The sequence below is a fragment of the Acartia tonsa genome, chromosome 2 (genome assembly GCF_053477335.1).
Source record: "Acartia tonsa isolate MP-2025a chromosome 2, ASM5347733v1, whole genome shotgun sequence".
NCBI classification, from domain to species: domain Eukaryota; kingdom Metazoa; phylum Arthropoda; class Copepoda; order Calanoida; family Acartiidae; genus Acartia; species Acartia tonsa.
The window spans coordinates 61,369,636-61,385,369 of record NC_137261.1 but is presented as its reverse complement, the minus strand read 5'-3'; the positions used below and the strand labels follow the sequence as shown (position 1 = coordinate 61,385,369).

The 15,734-nt window shown below is 34.0% G+C and overlaps 1 protein-coding gene across 1 annotated transcript in view; it reads right to left on the bottom strand.

The window, feature by feature from the left end:
• LOC145312652 (uncharacterized) overlaps positions 1 to 5,764 on the bottom strand; it is a 52,720-nt gene extending 46,956 nt beyond the window's left edge. The window contains exon 1 of the mRNA XM_080151913.1: positions 5,663 to 5,764. Coding sequence (XP_080008039.1) covers positions 5,663 to 5,706 — 44 coding nt within the window. The 5' untranslated portion in view covers positions 5,707 to 5,764. The remainder of the gene's footprint in view (positions 1 to 5,662) is intronic.
• Between the last annotated feature and the right edge of the window lie 9,970 nt (positions 5,765 to 15,734).

Below are 15,734 nucleotides of genomic sequence, written 5' to 3'. Positions count from 1 at the left end.
TTGTTTTATCCATTAACATCCCTGGTATGGCTGAGACTATAAAAAGATACACTGTGCAAGGTTAATGATGTCTTACTTGAAGGGGTCCTAAGGGATAAGATAAATGATAAATTTATATACATACATTCAAAACTTTGAAAGTTTGGAAGTTTGAAGCTTTTTAAGCTAGTAGTAAATATTAAGAACACCGAGGAAACTGTACATCTCGAAGGATGACAAACAAAAATACCCCTTATGATGATTAAAAACATTGTTTGCAAAGCTGTATCACAATTCAGTAAAAGTTAAGAACCCATCAAGCAAACAAATGATTGAGCGTGGTTATAAAACTTTGGGTACCAGAATGATTTACAGTCCATTGTTCCCTCCCTCCAAGGATATGGAGGATATGGCTTTTTAATGTTCATGATAAAGTCATTGGTTCAAAAGTTTGGACACCAATGGATATATTTAGAATAGGAGATGGAATGATATTCATCCCCAAATGATGATAAACAAAATAACCATTCTGTACATTAAATGTAATGGTTGGAAACAACAAGTTTTGAACAAACAAAAAATTTTTTTTTAAAGTACCCAAAGTTTTTAAGGCAACGTATTGTATAACATTGTTTAAAACTTTGGGTACCAGTGAAATTTACACTACAATGTCCCCTCATTGTTACATAATAACCTAAGCTACGCTGATATAGTTAAACAAATATCTCGTTCTTGTTATATTTTCTTGGTTTAATTAAGATAAATTGTTAAAGATGTAACATTATATTTGTTTCAGGGACGAAAATGACATTGAATTGATAATAGTTATTTCTCGCATCGTATTATAAACAGCTTTCCGTGGATATAGAATGTACAATTATAAGATTAAAACCAGTTTTTTTAGCTCTAGGTGCCGAAGTCAGGGGCTAAAAAACTGGCTTTAATGCTATGATTGTACATTCTTATATTCGTACGAAGCTAGATATAGTTTTTTCGTATGGATGAGAACCGGTTCTTATCCACCGGATTCGAATGAATACGAGAATAGTCATTTCTCGTATCGTATTATATACGGCTTTCCGCGGATATAGAATGTACAGTTATGAGATTAAAACTAGTTTTTTTTAGCCCCGAGGTGACGAAGTCACCGGCTAAAAAACTAGTCTTAATCTTATGATTGTACATTTCTATATTCGTAGAAAGCTGGATATAATACGATGCTAGACATAGTTTTTTCGTATGGATGAGAACCGGTTCCTATCCACCGGATTCGAATGAATACAAGAAAATGAATTCTTGTACCCAAGGTTTAATGAACATGCTTTCTTTTTCGAACTTTTTGGATACATTTATTAAATCTTGATTGGGTTATAAAAATCAATTAGTGTCCAAACTTTTAAACCAATAATCTTAATCTTTAAAAGTGGTAATTTTGTTTCTCATCATTTGGGATGTATATCAATTTATACTCCATTGTCTTATCCCTTGAGATCCCTGTGAAAGATGTATTAACATTATCTTCTTCTTTTGAGAAGCTTAGAAATTGATTTCACAGACTTATTATAATATTATAGCATAACCAAAATCAATTATTTCACAAACGCTATTTGAGAAGAACACACACACACAGGGAAGGAGGGGACATTGGACTGTAAATTTAACTGGTTCATAAAGTGTTATCAGCATGCTCTCTCATTCGTTGCCATAAAAACTGTGTACTTGATTGGTCGGTTCAAACTGTGAGTGTCTAAAATTTTTAGCTAATAATTATAATTTAGAGAAGGAGTATTATTGTTTAATATCAAGGGGAGGAGACATTGAGCTGTTTATCATAACAGTCCCAAAAGTTTTATAAAAAATGTTTTCTTATACGTTGGTTTACCAACTTTGGAGACTTTTATATAGTGTTGATTGGTTCATTAAGTTGAGTGTGCAAACGTTTCAATCACTAATTATAATGTACAGAAGAGGCGATATTGTGTGTATATCATTGGGGATGTACTTCAATTTATCGGCTATTGTCTTATCTTTAAGATCTTCATTTAAAATGTACATTAATATATCTTGTACGGGGAAAAGTCCCTCAAGAATCAGCATGTGACGTCATAAAAATGAGGGAGATGAGAGGAGTAGTGGGAAAGAAAATCCCTCATTTTTATGACGTCACACGCTGATTTTTGAGTGACTTTCTCCCCGTAAATGTTTTTCGCATTGTCTTATCCCTTAAGATTCCTTGGGAATAAAAAACTGTTTTGATGAACTGCTGAGAAATCGTATCCAAGGGTAAGGTTAATAGCCTTAGTAAATCTTTTTTAAAGAAAATGATTTATGAAACAATATGATATTAAAAAAGACAGCCGTGTTATAAAGTCATCTGGCAGCCAGCTGCGAATTTTACTGCTATGGGATTATTAACAGATAAAGGGCCAGGCCTTCAGCTGCCTGTAAATCCTTATACTAAAGTAACAGGATGTCTATTTGTCTGTGTTTTTGTACCGAAGGATCTCGCTAACGGCTTACCCGATCGGGTCCTCCTTAACAGGGTATCTTCTAAAAGGTCCCGGGAAGGTTTATAACTATTTTGGGGAAAGGTACCACAACCCTCCCAAGAGAAATCAAAATAAATCGAAATTTTTATTTTAAGTTTAGAGACTCCTACGTAACATTGCGAGGTATCGTAGGGTGAGACTACTACGCAACCTTGAACACAACAAAAAAAACTAAACATTTAAAGTGCCACTAGAGGCTTTTAGGGCTTAACCGCTAGTCTTTCTTATAAAGTAGTAAAGTTTCTAAAACTAAAATCTATTTTTTCATTATAAGATTTAAATATATTCCATCCCGGGGTGGTTTTATACATTTTTTTGCCCTTTCCTTAAAAATGAACAATGCCTAGTAGACATATAAATTTAATATACTTATATTCAATATGACCTAAGTTGAACCAAAATTTATGAAGCTTTTCCCTAGATAATCATTACATAAATTATTTTTTAAGAAGTTAATCTAAATTGATCATTCAAAAAAATCTTCATTAAAATACGATCCGCAGTCTATCTCAAATAGTTGCTTTGAAAACTCAATTAGAACTTGGATCACGGATATTTGGAGTAAAACAAAAATGGATTTACTACTACTTAGATCTTACAACAGATTATCATGTACTCTAATAAAGTGAAACTTGTAGCTGGCAAAAATAACTATCACCCCATCCATACCCTTTACCCCATCAACTCCTCTCCTACTGGATGAACGAAATGTTCAATAAAAGATGTCCATATAGGCAATCTAAATTTCTCAAATTTTTCCCCCTATCATAATATCCACGTATTCTATATCCATTGAAACAAACAAATAGTAAACGTGTAATTATAATTATAATGTTATGTGTATTTGTATAGAACATATTTACAAATTTATTGTGTTAATTAGCTAATAGAACACTTAATGATGTTAATTATAAATAATAATTAGTTATTAATAAATAATACAAAGCAACACTTGTTGATACTAATACTTATATGTATGTATAACAAGGATGACAACATCCATAAAAGCGAAGCCCTGAAACGGTATGACAGACGAACATTAACTTTTGTAGAGTGTCAGAACTGAATATACAAAATATAAATATATAAATTTTGACAAAACTATACGTAAATTTGTTGCAAAACTTCTTAAATACAGAATACTGTTTATAGAGATGCTCCGCTTATAATATTGTATCTTATTATATAGGAATCAGCACTACAAAAATCAGACTTAAAAAATTGTTGTAAAAAAGTTAAAAAATAATATGTTTAACATTGACGTACAGACATTCTGGTAGCGATTATAGAGTTGCTACGCTTTCTAAATCGTACCAAACTACTAGAGGAATCATCATACAACGTTTTAAATCGAAAGGATGACTAAATTAACGAAAAAAGATATCCGGACGTACGGACGTTTAGACGGACGGACCGACTATATTTAGTGAAAAGCTTTGCATTGAATACTAGATGCTGCGGACCCTGTATTTAGGCGAGGCCAGAATTTAACAGGTAAATAGCCTAAAACCACCCACAAACATTGAAAAACCTTCCTTGAAAAGTACAACCTATTCGTACCAGTATTTTCCGAGATCTTAAGCATCAAATTCTAAATAGATAAAAAATATAGAAGCTTATTCTCTCAAAGTACCTATTGAGCACTGACACCCCCACCACCCCCATCATATCTTTTAAATAGAATAAAAGTAAAAAAAAGAGGGGGAGGGTGGTATAGTATCAGAGAAAAATATAAATAACATGAAAAAAAAACTTTAATACCAATAATTATTTGGCAGATGCGGCTTAAATAGCCAATTGCAATAAGCATTTTTTTTATTTTTCAGCCGCTATAATCCAACCCCTTCTCCCCATCAACCAGTTGAGCCAGGTATAAGGTTTAACCAACAAGTGAAATAAATCTTTAATAATATTTGGGGGGCAAATGGAGAGATCGTCAATTTTTGTTGTCCCCCCCCAAACCACAGCTGAAAAACACGTATAGATTTCGTGATTTTTTTCTCGAATTAATTTCGTTATTGGTATAAGCTGCATTTGAGCCATTTTATTTGGAACGACAAAATTATAATTAAACTTGTATTATAAAAAAACTTTAGCTTACCATTCATGGATCTTAAGGAATATAACAATGTACAATAGAATAGTTATTTCTCGCATCGTATTATAAACAGCTTTCCGCGGATATAGAATGTACAATTATAAGATTAATACTGTTTTTTTTACCCCAGGTGCCGAAGGCACGGGACCAATAGGTATATACCCTGAAGAGTAGAATCCGATCGGTTCAGTGGTTACCGAGATCTTAAGGGACAGACAGACAGACGGACAGACAGACAACGTTCTACTTTGTATTATAGATGATGATATATTCCAATATCCACTCCCTTCCTGTTATCATTAAATTTGTGTATTATCATGTTTGTTTAAATGCTAAATTAAATCAATAAACCATGTGATCACAGATATCCAGAAGTCCGACAATGTACAAAAGTTTAAAAGTATGGGTGAAATAAATATTAAAATACTTATAAAAGTTGAATTAACGAACACAGTAATAATGTCTGACCGATTATGACATAACAAAAAAAAATAGCCAATGAGAGGCCACTATAAATTTTACCATAAGTCAATAACGGCCTCTCATTGGCTAATTTTTTTTTGTTACGTCATAATCAGTCAGACACTATTACTGTGTTCTGAATTAACATGTCATATTAAAATGTACTTGATGTGCACATTTCAGTAAAAAAAAATATTTATAAAACTTTAGAAAAATCACATGGTACAGAATACAGATTATGTAGAGTACAAAAACTGATCATAAATTCGCTAGTCTTCAAGCAAAATAAATAGAATGAATGACAATAAGCAAAGGCGAAACATACTCACGGATCTAAAGGGATAATACAATAGCCGATAAGTTAGTGTATATCACCAATGATGAAAAACAAAATTACCCCAAAGTAGATTACAGCTGGTGGTTGAAACGTTTGAATAATCAACTAAATGAATCAACCAATCAAAATAAAATAAAAATACTTTAAACTTTAATACTATAGATCTGTTGGGACTAGTGTAATAATAATGTCCCATCTCTCCCTTTGCATAATTGCTTTAAATCAACAGAAATTTACCTTCTGAATGTAAAGAACTTTGGCTTATTAAACGGAGTTGACATTTTTGTATGCTTATTTTTTTATCTCACTTTTTTAGAACATACCTTTTTATCACTTTTTTATTATTGTAACTTTTATGGTCTTTTATGATCTTAGCGGTCTTAGGATTGTTAGATTAATGACACATTGAAACGGACTGATTTGATGGGAACTTAGTTTTAAGATTCTGTGTATGTGTGTGTGTGTGTATGTGTGAGTAAATGATAAACTTCATGTAGTGGTCAAATTTTAAGATCTATGGGATTTTGTTGAATTGACGGGCGGAACTTTTGAAATGTTCTCTGATTTGCTGACTTATTAAAATCTGACCATGAGTAATTTATGATTGGTCTTTACAAAGTAACAGTGTCAGATTTTACCAATGATTTTTATCTTCAGAACAGGTAATTTTGTTTGTAATGATTTCGGATGTACATCAATTTAACGTTCATTGTCTTATCCTTAAAGATCCCTAAATTTCCTTACAATTTTACAAAACGTTGAAATATAAATTAATGTATAATGTATTTCAATTATAGATGTATAGTCCAAACAACTACCTGCCCCAAGTGGTGAAGACCCTTTTCGCTGCTGGTAAATTGCTTTCTGTTATTTTGTAGTGACTTATCTGTGTTTATATTTCCTTCGCTATTAGCTGATTTCAAAGACCCAATACAAAATCGAGACAGGGTCCACGCCCTGTCGACAGGAATACATGTCTCTTCTACTCGTTTACATTAAGATTCTAACAATTAACTGCAGCCTTGCCCTTATCATTTTTAGTGGGGCAAAGGCAGTAACATGGAGCCCTACTCATGAATAAATGCATTAAACAATTAAAAAAAGTTGTCAAATGTATCGCCCATCATGTTAGTAAATCTTCTTGACGATAGTCTCGCGCTAAATATCATCTTAAAAGCGCCACTACCAACTCTACACCTTCGGGGTTTTAACAACGCAGTAAAAAAAACATTAGGAAAAGGCCGGAACATTGGACTTAACTGTTTGATTTGTTGCTTCAAACTGCAATAATTCTTTCTACAGAAGGGGTAATTTTGTTTATCATCATTGGGGACATACGTCAAGATTCCCAGTATAAAAATATGATAAGGTTGGTTTTCCTGACAACAAACTGCGAGTACTTTTTTTTAGGTTGGTGGATTTCTTAATATAAATACTCAATATCTTTATGGATATTTTTTGTCCAGCTAATAACAGAAAGTGTAAATGAAATAAAAAAACTTATCTTATCATTTTATTTCTTTGTCATCAGTACATTTGAATTGATTATTTAAAACTAACGGAGGCGCCCCTAACATATATGTAATGGCACTGTATCAAAAGTAAGAGAAAAAAATAATTTGAAACTAGGTTTAACGTTGCTAATGCAATGGTTGTCGGAGATGTTATAGGTTCAAATCTCAGCCTAAGCTGCATCATAACTAAAGACATTAAATGTTGTTGTATTAAATGTCTTGGCCCAAAGCAGGTGCAACTCATTGCCATAAACAGTTAAGAATTCAAGACATATTGAAAGTTGTACTTTAATCCTCAAACAATTTTATCAAATTTTGTCAAACATACTAAAAACAATGTAATAATGGATATAAATTATAAAATATGACTTTTAATATGCTGAACATGCAAAGCAAAAAAAACTTGCACATTTGGTTGGAGGAAAGGGGTTTTTTATTATTCCTTGACAATTTTAGAGAGTAGGTTGTATGCTTTTTGTTTTTCTTTCCAGCATAAAACCAAAACCCCCAAATAAGAATTGTTTGGGTGGTTAGGGGGAGATACTACACCTCTTCAAATACTTTTTTTTGAGGATAAAAAAATGCCATTTACCCAAGAATCTAAAGTGATTGATATCATTCCCAAGTATTTTACAAAAAACTACAACTAGAGGTTGAATCGTTTGGACACCCAACTTAATGAACCAACCAATTAAAATTTGATAAAAGTCCCGCAAGTTGTTAAGCCAAAAAAATTTGAAAACGTTATTATTTATAAATCTTTGGGGACTTGTGTAATAAACAGTCTATGTCTCCTCCCTACCTATTTTTATTCCATTCTCCCCTCCCCCCTCCGCCCAAACTAAAATTGTGCACGCACGCCCTTGATGCAAAATATGGGACAATGTGCCTAAACAAGTTAAACTATCATAATGATTGTTTCGGTATGTTTTTCTTGTATTCCCTGGCAAGTTCGAACCCATTAATCCCTGTTTCCTTACACCAAATTTCCTAGAGAATGAGTGTGTTACGCGGCATTCCTAACTATCTCCGCGCGGCGCGTGGCTTGTAAACGGACAAAAGAAACGCGCACTTATCCTTTGATTAGTCCCACATGAGGAGCTACGTGATTGAAAATAATGTATTGCTTGAATATACATGCGCTCTGATGTGTGGAATATCTCAAATAAGCCTTCTGCTTAGTTTGACATCATAATGTGGTAAGAATTTATCTTTAATTCTTAATAATAAGTGTAGTATGGTATATTTTTACGAAGAAATTTAAAACATTAATTTTTCAACAAATAGACCATTTAACTGCTAACTTTTGACATACGAATATTTTCCTTAATTTTATTGATCATTTGAATCTAAAATTATCAATTTCTGATGCTATTTAATATGTTTCGTGCCAATTTAAAGTTTTTTAGAAATTTTATATTTTTAATTAAATTGAAATCACGCAACCTCGATCTACAAAAATAATAAACCATTAATATTATGTAATTAATTTTTATATTTTTGTTTTAGATTCACTGTTTTCATGGTAATAAATACACATTCGTAAACATTCACATGTTGGTCATTCAGAGGGCTTGAGATTAAGATTTCGAGAACGGCAAGGCATGCGTTCCGAAACAATGAAAACAAGACAGAACAGATGCAGCTAAGAACATTCTGTGAAGTTTTGTGAATGTGTTGGTTGTGATACCTTACCACACATTATTATTATAGTCATAATCAGTACAGTTAACTTTAGTGACAATTATGGGTCCTAAAAAGAATAAAGGTGAACAATTGAGTAAGCGGCTGCGTCCAGCCGTTGATGCCCTAACCAGTGAGCTAAATAGAGTGATGAAGTTGGTCAGAACTTAATGTTAGACATCTCACTAAGGAATCAATCCTTGTCCATGACAAGTTCGAGACATTTGACAGCATCATGGTCGGTTTTAGCAAGCTTGGTTTGAGAATCCAAGAGCTTGATGAGTTTAGTGACATTTATTCTGATATAGTTACTGTACAAAAAGACTATAGTGCCTTGAAAGACGCTCTTGATGCTATAGAAGAGCTTAGTGACATTCAAAGTGTTGTTGATGTTGTTGGTGATAATTTGCCTAACCATCAGGCTGAACTTTATGATCGATGTTTGAAGATTGTGAAAGTTATTAAAGGGCCATACTTTCCCTTGCCTGATGCAATTATAAACACTTTGTCTGCTTTGATGAAACGTCTGGCTGAGGTTAAGCTTGAACCTGTGAAGCCACCCACGACGACGGCGGGTGCCTCGACAGCATCGCCATTTGTGTCACCGTTTGGCACACCACAGTTCGTCGCCGGTTCTATGTTCACGCCAGGATATATGAATCGTGTCGACGAACGTCTTCTTCCATCTTTCGACGGCCTGGAAGCTTCCTATGTAAGTTTTAAAGACACTTTTAAAAAGCTTACTGTAGGACAAGACCCGTCGTATTTACAGTTATTGTTGAGCAGTGAAAAGGTCTGTAAAAATAAAGAGCTTAGACTCCAGTTAATTCAGATTCAATCGCATGAATCTCAGTGGGCCTACCTTGACGCACGTTTTAAGTCCAAAACACGTCAGATGCTCTGCCTTTTCAACCAATGGGAGAAGAAGTCTAAACCGTCGGACTCCAACCAGATTGTGACTGTGTTAGCAGAGTTTGGCGGAGCAGTTAGCCAGCTGGAGCAGCTGACTAAAGATGATGAAGATGATGAAGTTACCACTAGCCAGTGGTTGACTGTGATACTTCTTGAGATGTTATCCAAGAAGTTGCCACGTGATTTTCAAGATAAGCTCAATTTATCATTGGGCTCGATGGATGTCCCAAACGTCCCAAAGCTGTTAAAGATTATTGAAGAACAGCGTGGCGCCATTTTAATGAGGTGTTCGACTGATATGGACACCCCCTCTAAGAAGAAAGGTAACCCTGCGACAGCCGCTACCGCCGTAGGTAAACCTGGTAAATCTAAGATGAAGCAGTCATGTTTTGTTAATGGCTGTAGTGAGATGCACTTACTTTACAAGTGCCCAAAATTTCATGACCTGTCAGTGTCAGACAGGAAGAGTATTGTGGAGAGTGCTGGATGCTGTTGGATTTGTTTGCAAAAAGGGCATAAATCTGTGGATTGCCCGAAGGCAGATGTAATAGGCGGCTGCAAAGTGGACAATTGTGGTCAGGCCCATAATAACCTTTTGCATGAGAGTGTTGATATGGCTGCCGCCGTCTATGAAGTACACACTTCCCCTGAGGCGAACCTAATGTTAATGTTACAACAATTAGACGTTGTTGACATTAATCGCCAGAAGGTCCCAGTGAACGCTATGTGGGACACTGGTTTAACTACCACAATGGTAACCCAGTCACTTGTTAATAAACTTCAGTTACCTTTTACTGGACGTTCAGCAAGAATTTCTCTAGCTGACGGTGAAGTTAAACGTCTCCCGACGGTCAAGCTATGTTTAATTGATCGACACAAGAATTATCACATATTAGAACCTGTGGTAGTGCCTCTCATTGGTCCAAAAGAGGCGATCTGCTCCATAAATCCTGTGGAGGCAGCTGTTTTGTTTAATATGAAACCTGAAGATTTTACTTTGGTTGATGGGCAGGTTGATTTGCTCGTAGGGCACCTGCACCCATCGATGTTTCCCTACTCTGAACGTTCAGTAGGAGAAACCATGCTTTACTCCAGCCTGTTTGGATCTGGATATTTTGCTGTTAGTGCTAATGGTTTAGCAAAGAGTAGGTATGTTGTCTGCTCAGATGTTCAGCCGCAGCCGACTGTTGGTGCTGCTTGTGATGCTATTATTGAACCTGTTGGTTCTGCTTGTAACGCGGCTGATGAACCTTTTGGTTCTGCTAGTGCTGCAGCCGTTGACAACCTGGCTACGGCGGGTGCTGCCGTGGTTATTACTGATAATGATGTTAGTTGTGCTGCAGTTATTCCTGATGATATTGGTAACGATACTGTAGTCGTTGATAACTTTGTTACGGCGGGTGTTGAGCCGCTGAATGATTCGGTTCCAGCCGGACAAGAGCCGACGGGAGTTTCGGTTCCGGCTGGACAAGAGCCGATCAGAGTTTTGGTTCCAGCTGGACAAGAGCCGACGGGAGTTTCGGTTCCAGCTGGGCAAGAGCCGATAAGAAATTCGGTCTCGGCCGGACAAGAGCCGACGGGAGTTTCGGTTCCGGCCGGACAAAAGCCAGTAGATGATTCTAAGTTTTATGACAGCCACACTTTTATTACGTGCCCTGGTGGTGTTATGAATCAAGAATCGACTTGGTTGCTGCCAAGCTGGCCGCCCGACGCAGGGTAAGAGGCCTGCCAATGGCGGTTGGAAATATGGCGGGTGTTGCCGCCAGAAAGTCATTGAAATTTTCAAACCACACATATCTAATACAACATAAACTATTTATGTGAAAATGATCTTTAAAGAAAGAATATTACAAGTTATATATTGAGCTTGTGAAAGGAACCTAAATCGGTTCTGTAAAGAATAAGTATTCATTATTCAACTAATTTTATTGTTCATACCTAAGCACAAAAATTCTACAACACTGTTTAGACTTTAAAGCAGATTTAAAAAGATTTTGTTTCTTTAAGTATGATTTTGAAAAGCAAAAGTTCGTGTGTAATAACTACCAAATGATTTTGCAGAATTAAAATACCTCGAAAAATGTATTTTTTTATGGTTCACGTCTACTTAAAAAATGTTATTTCTCAGATTCTCATATGAAATAATGCATTAAAGTAAAGAACACAACATGTAATATTATTATGATAATGTTTAAGATATTCCTCGTTATTATTTTAAAAGATTATCGCAAAAAATCAAGATATTTGTTTAAATTTGTAAGCAAATCAAAGATTTTCTTTCATTCCGGAGGCAGAGATTTTTAACAATTCATGTACAAAAGTTTTCTTTCACTCCGGGAGCTGGGATTCCTATTAATCCACGTGTAAAGATTTTTTTCTTCATTCCGAGAGCAGAGATTCGTAGTAATATACGTACCTAGCGATTTCGGACAATTTTAAACCTTGAGAAAATACTTTAGCAATTATTTTCCTAGGTATATATATTTTTCGTTCATGTTTAAGCATTTATAATAATGAACACGATGTATGGTATTATTAAAATATTGATTATTATTTTATATGAATATCACAGAATTAATTTAAGATAAACTATGCATATTTTAAATTAACTCTACCTTCATTTTTATCGTATATATTAAAATACTGCTTCAATGTATTTATTTTTTGTAAAAAGAAATTAACCATTTCTTAAGATTTATAAGTAACGCAAATTTTGATACAATTTCGTTTAAACTTTCAGATCGATGCAAGATTTTTTTCATTTGAAATGCAAACTTAAGTTTTTTATACGTTTACGCAAGTTTTTTCAATGATTTAAGTCTTTTCGGGACCAGGGATTTTTTTCGCGGAAAATTTCCTAGGTACCTGCACAGATATAAACATTTTTATCCTTGTTGGATTGAAATTTGATATGATAAGAAATTAACAAAATGAGAGTTTTACATCATTTAAATATTTCTTTATGATTTATTTTAATCACATAAATAATTTAATATAACATGCATATTAAAATTATTACTATTTACCTTTGAACTGATGTACCTAAAGAGAAATTGCAGATTCAGCATTTTAAAGTTCTTTTCTTATATTGAGCTTTTGTTTTATTTTGGTAATTTAATTTGCATATTTCAATTGCAATTTTATTTTACGCAATTTTGATTCACGAAGATTTAAAATTATGAAATTTTAATTTTCCGATGTTTGATGATTTTATGGTCATATTTATTTAGATTTAAGTATCTATTTTATTAAAACATGTTAGATTTAAGGATCTTACCTATCTTATCTTAAAAATGTTTAGATGTAAGCCCGAGTATTTTTCCGCTGGAAACAATGCTAATTATTGAGAAGTTTTTTATGAAATTCTACTTTTCTTTTCTAGCAAAAAGATTTAGTAGAAAAAATGTCATTATTTAATCTTTCTTTCTTTTGATGAAAAAAGTTTGAGTTGATTATTTAATTATTGATGCGATTTTTAATATAAAAATCATTTGCCTATTATTATGTAGATACCTAATCAAAGTTTAGGTACTATTGATTATTAATTCATGTATTCACAATTACATGGTCTGTAATTCTAATTTTAATTGAGATTATGAGGCCATGATATAATGAGATGTGTGAGTGGTAAATGTGCAATTCATGAATGTTGAATGCTTTTCCCATTCCTTATTCCTATCCTTATGTGGTAGTGGACTCGGTTTGAGTTATAGTGGTATTCGCGAGTTACCATAATTAATTTTAGGCCTTATGGCCATAACATTTTAAACTCTTGTGGTTTATGTGTTGTGAGATTGTGATTTCGTGGACACTGTCTGCACGCATATTGCAAAGATGAGGTATTGTGTTCGATTCCCAGTGAATAGACGGGTGTGTTTCGGTATGTTTTTCTTGTATTCCCTGGCAAGTTCGAACCCATTAATCCCTGTTTCCTTACACCAAATTTCCTAGAGAATGAGTGTGTTACGCGGTATTCCTAACTATCTCCGCGCGGCGCGTGGCTTGTAAACGGACAAAAGAAACGCGCACTTATCCTTTGATTAGTCCCACATGAGGAGCTACGTGATTGAAAATAATGTATTGCTTGAATATACATGCACTCTGATGTGTGGAATATCTCAAATAAGCCTTCTGCTTAGTTTGACATCATAATGTGGTAAGAATTTATCTTTAATTCTTAATAATAAGTGTAGTATGGTATATTTTTACGAAGAAATTTAAAACATTAATTTTTCAACAAATAGACCATTTAACTGCTAACTTTTGACATACGAATATTTTCCTTAATTTTATTGATCATTTGAATCTAAAATTATCAATTTCTGATGCTATTTAATATGTTTCGTGCCAATTTAAAGTTTTTTAGAAATTTTATATTTTTAATTAAATTGAAATCACGCAACCTCGATCTACAAAAATAATAAACCATTAATATTATGTAATTAATTTTTATATTTTTGTTTTAGATTCACTGTTTTCATGGTAATAAATACACATTCGTAAACATTCACATGTTGGTCATTCGGAGGGCTTGAGATTAAGATTTCGAGAACGGCAAGGCATGCGTTCCGAAACAATGATTTTGTATTAAAAAGCAGTTAAGAATTTGATAGACATACAATACACGGGGTGTGGGAGTTTGGCACAGCAGGGATACAGGGATATTACAATACTAGAAAGATATGGGAATGTGCATAACTGCTTTTCTTCACAAGTTGTGTCTAATCGTTTCAGGCTTGCGATGTAAGCTAAAACAAATTTAAAGATTTAAAAATGGCTTACAGACGATTTTTAAATTTAGAATTACTATGCTTTCCTCATCTTTATTCAAGGTTTACTAATTGTGAAATAACTCTAACTTAGACAACTTCTCTTTTAACAAGAACTATTAGTATTAACCCTTACAGATCGGGCCCCAATTCCCACCTTAATAGACCGGGGGGGGGGGGGGGGGTCATATTGACCCCCCCTCTATCTCGGCTCCTGTTACAGTTAGAGGCATAAAAAAAAATTCTAGAGAAAATTACTTTTTCTAGTCATAGCGGTCAAACCGCTCCTTATGCCGCTTTTTAGCGGCCAGCCGCGGCCAATTTTGCTGCTAGGATGACCAAATTTTAGGACGAACTTTTATTTTTCATAACAAAAAAATTACTTTTTCTGATCATCGCCGAAAAACGGCAAATAACGGAAACCGCCATTTTCGGCGGTTACGGCGGTAAAACGGCGGTTGCCGGTGCCAATCAATATTTTTAATTGTTTATTGTTGCTCAATGATTTACCAAAAAAATTATAGGTCTCTAGCTGTCATAGAAGCCACGATATTCATAATATATGTCTGTAATAAAAGCCGGACAAAAATCGGTCATAAAGTCGGTCAGGGAGCGGTCAAACGGTCATAACACCACTTTTCTCAGAAGGTCATTGATATCTAAGCATTCACCAAAAAATTTTTAGGTTTCTACCTTTTACACAAAAGTCATAATGTAGAAATTAAGATTTATTTAGAATTTTTTTCTAAATTTGGTGCCACCTAACCGTTATTGACCGGACGCCACGACCGACACAGACCAGATATACTTATAAGATCAACTCTTGCCGACGTAAAATTACTAAACTTAAAAAGTCATGAAGTCATAACTCTCTATCTTACCTACAAAAAAATGACATTGAAAAAAACTAGAGGGGGGGGGTCAATATGACCCCCCCCCCCCCCGATCTGTAAGGGTTAAGTCCAATAGTATTTAAGCTTCTAGAAATTCTTAAAAGCCTATTATAAGAAAGAAAATGAAATAAAAAGGTGAAGAAAAAAATAGAATAAAAAAAGAGAAAGAACGATAGAGAAAAAATAAATGAATGGGTTAGACTAGCTTTACACATAGCAATTCTAGAGCAAGAAACTTTAACTATCAGCAATCAACAAAGGAAAACTTCAGTCCTATGTAATTTTGGGTCCAGAATCATAATCTGTTAAAACTAAAATCCTATGTCCTCCTTTTTGCAATAAAATCGCATTCAAATTGCAACAAATATTCGCGATACCTTATTTTCATCTTATAAGAAACAATAATGCATTTTGCTAAAACAAAAATTAAAGTTAACCATTTATTAAATACTTTCATGTCTTTATATTTGCAAAAACAAATATTTTTTTGCAGAATAATGCCATTTTTGTCAGCGATATAAAAAGTCTCCTAAAAAAC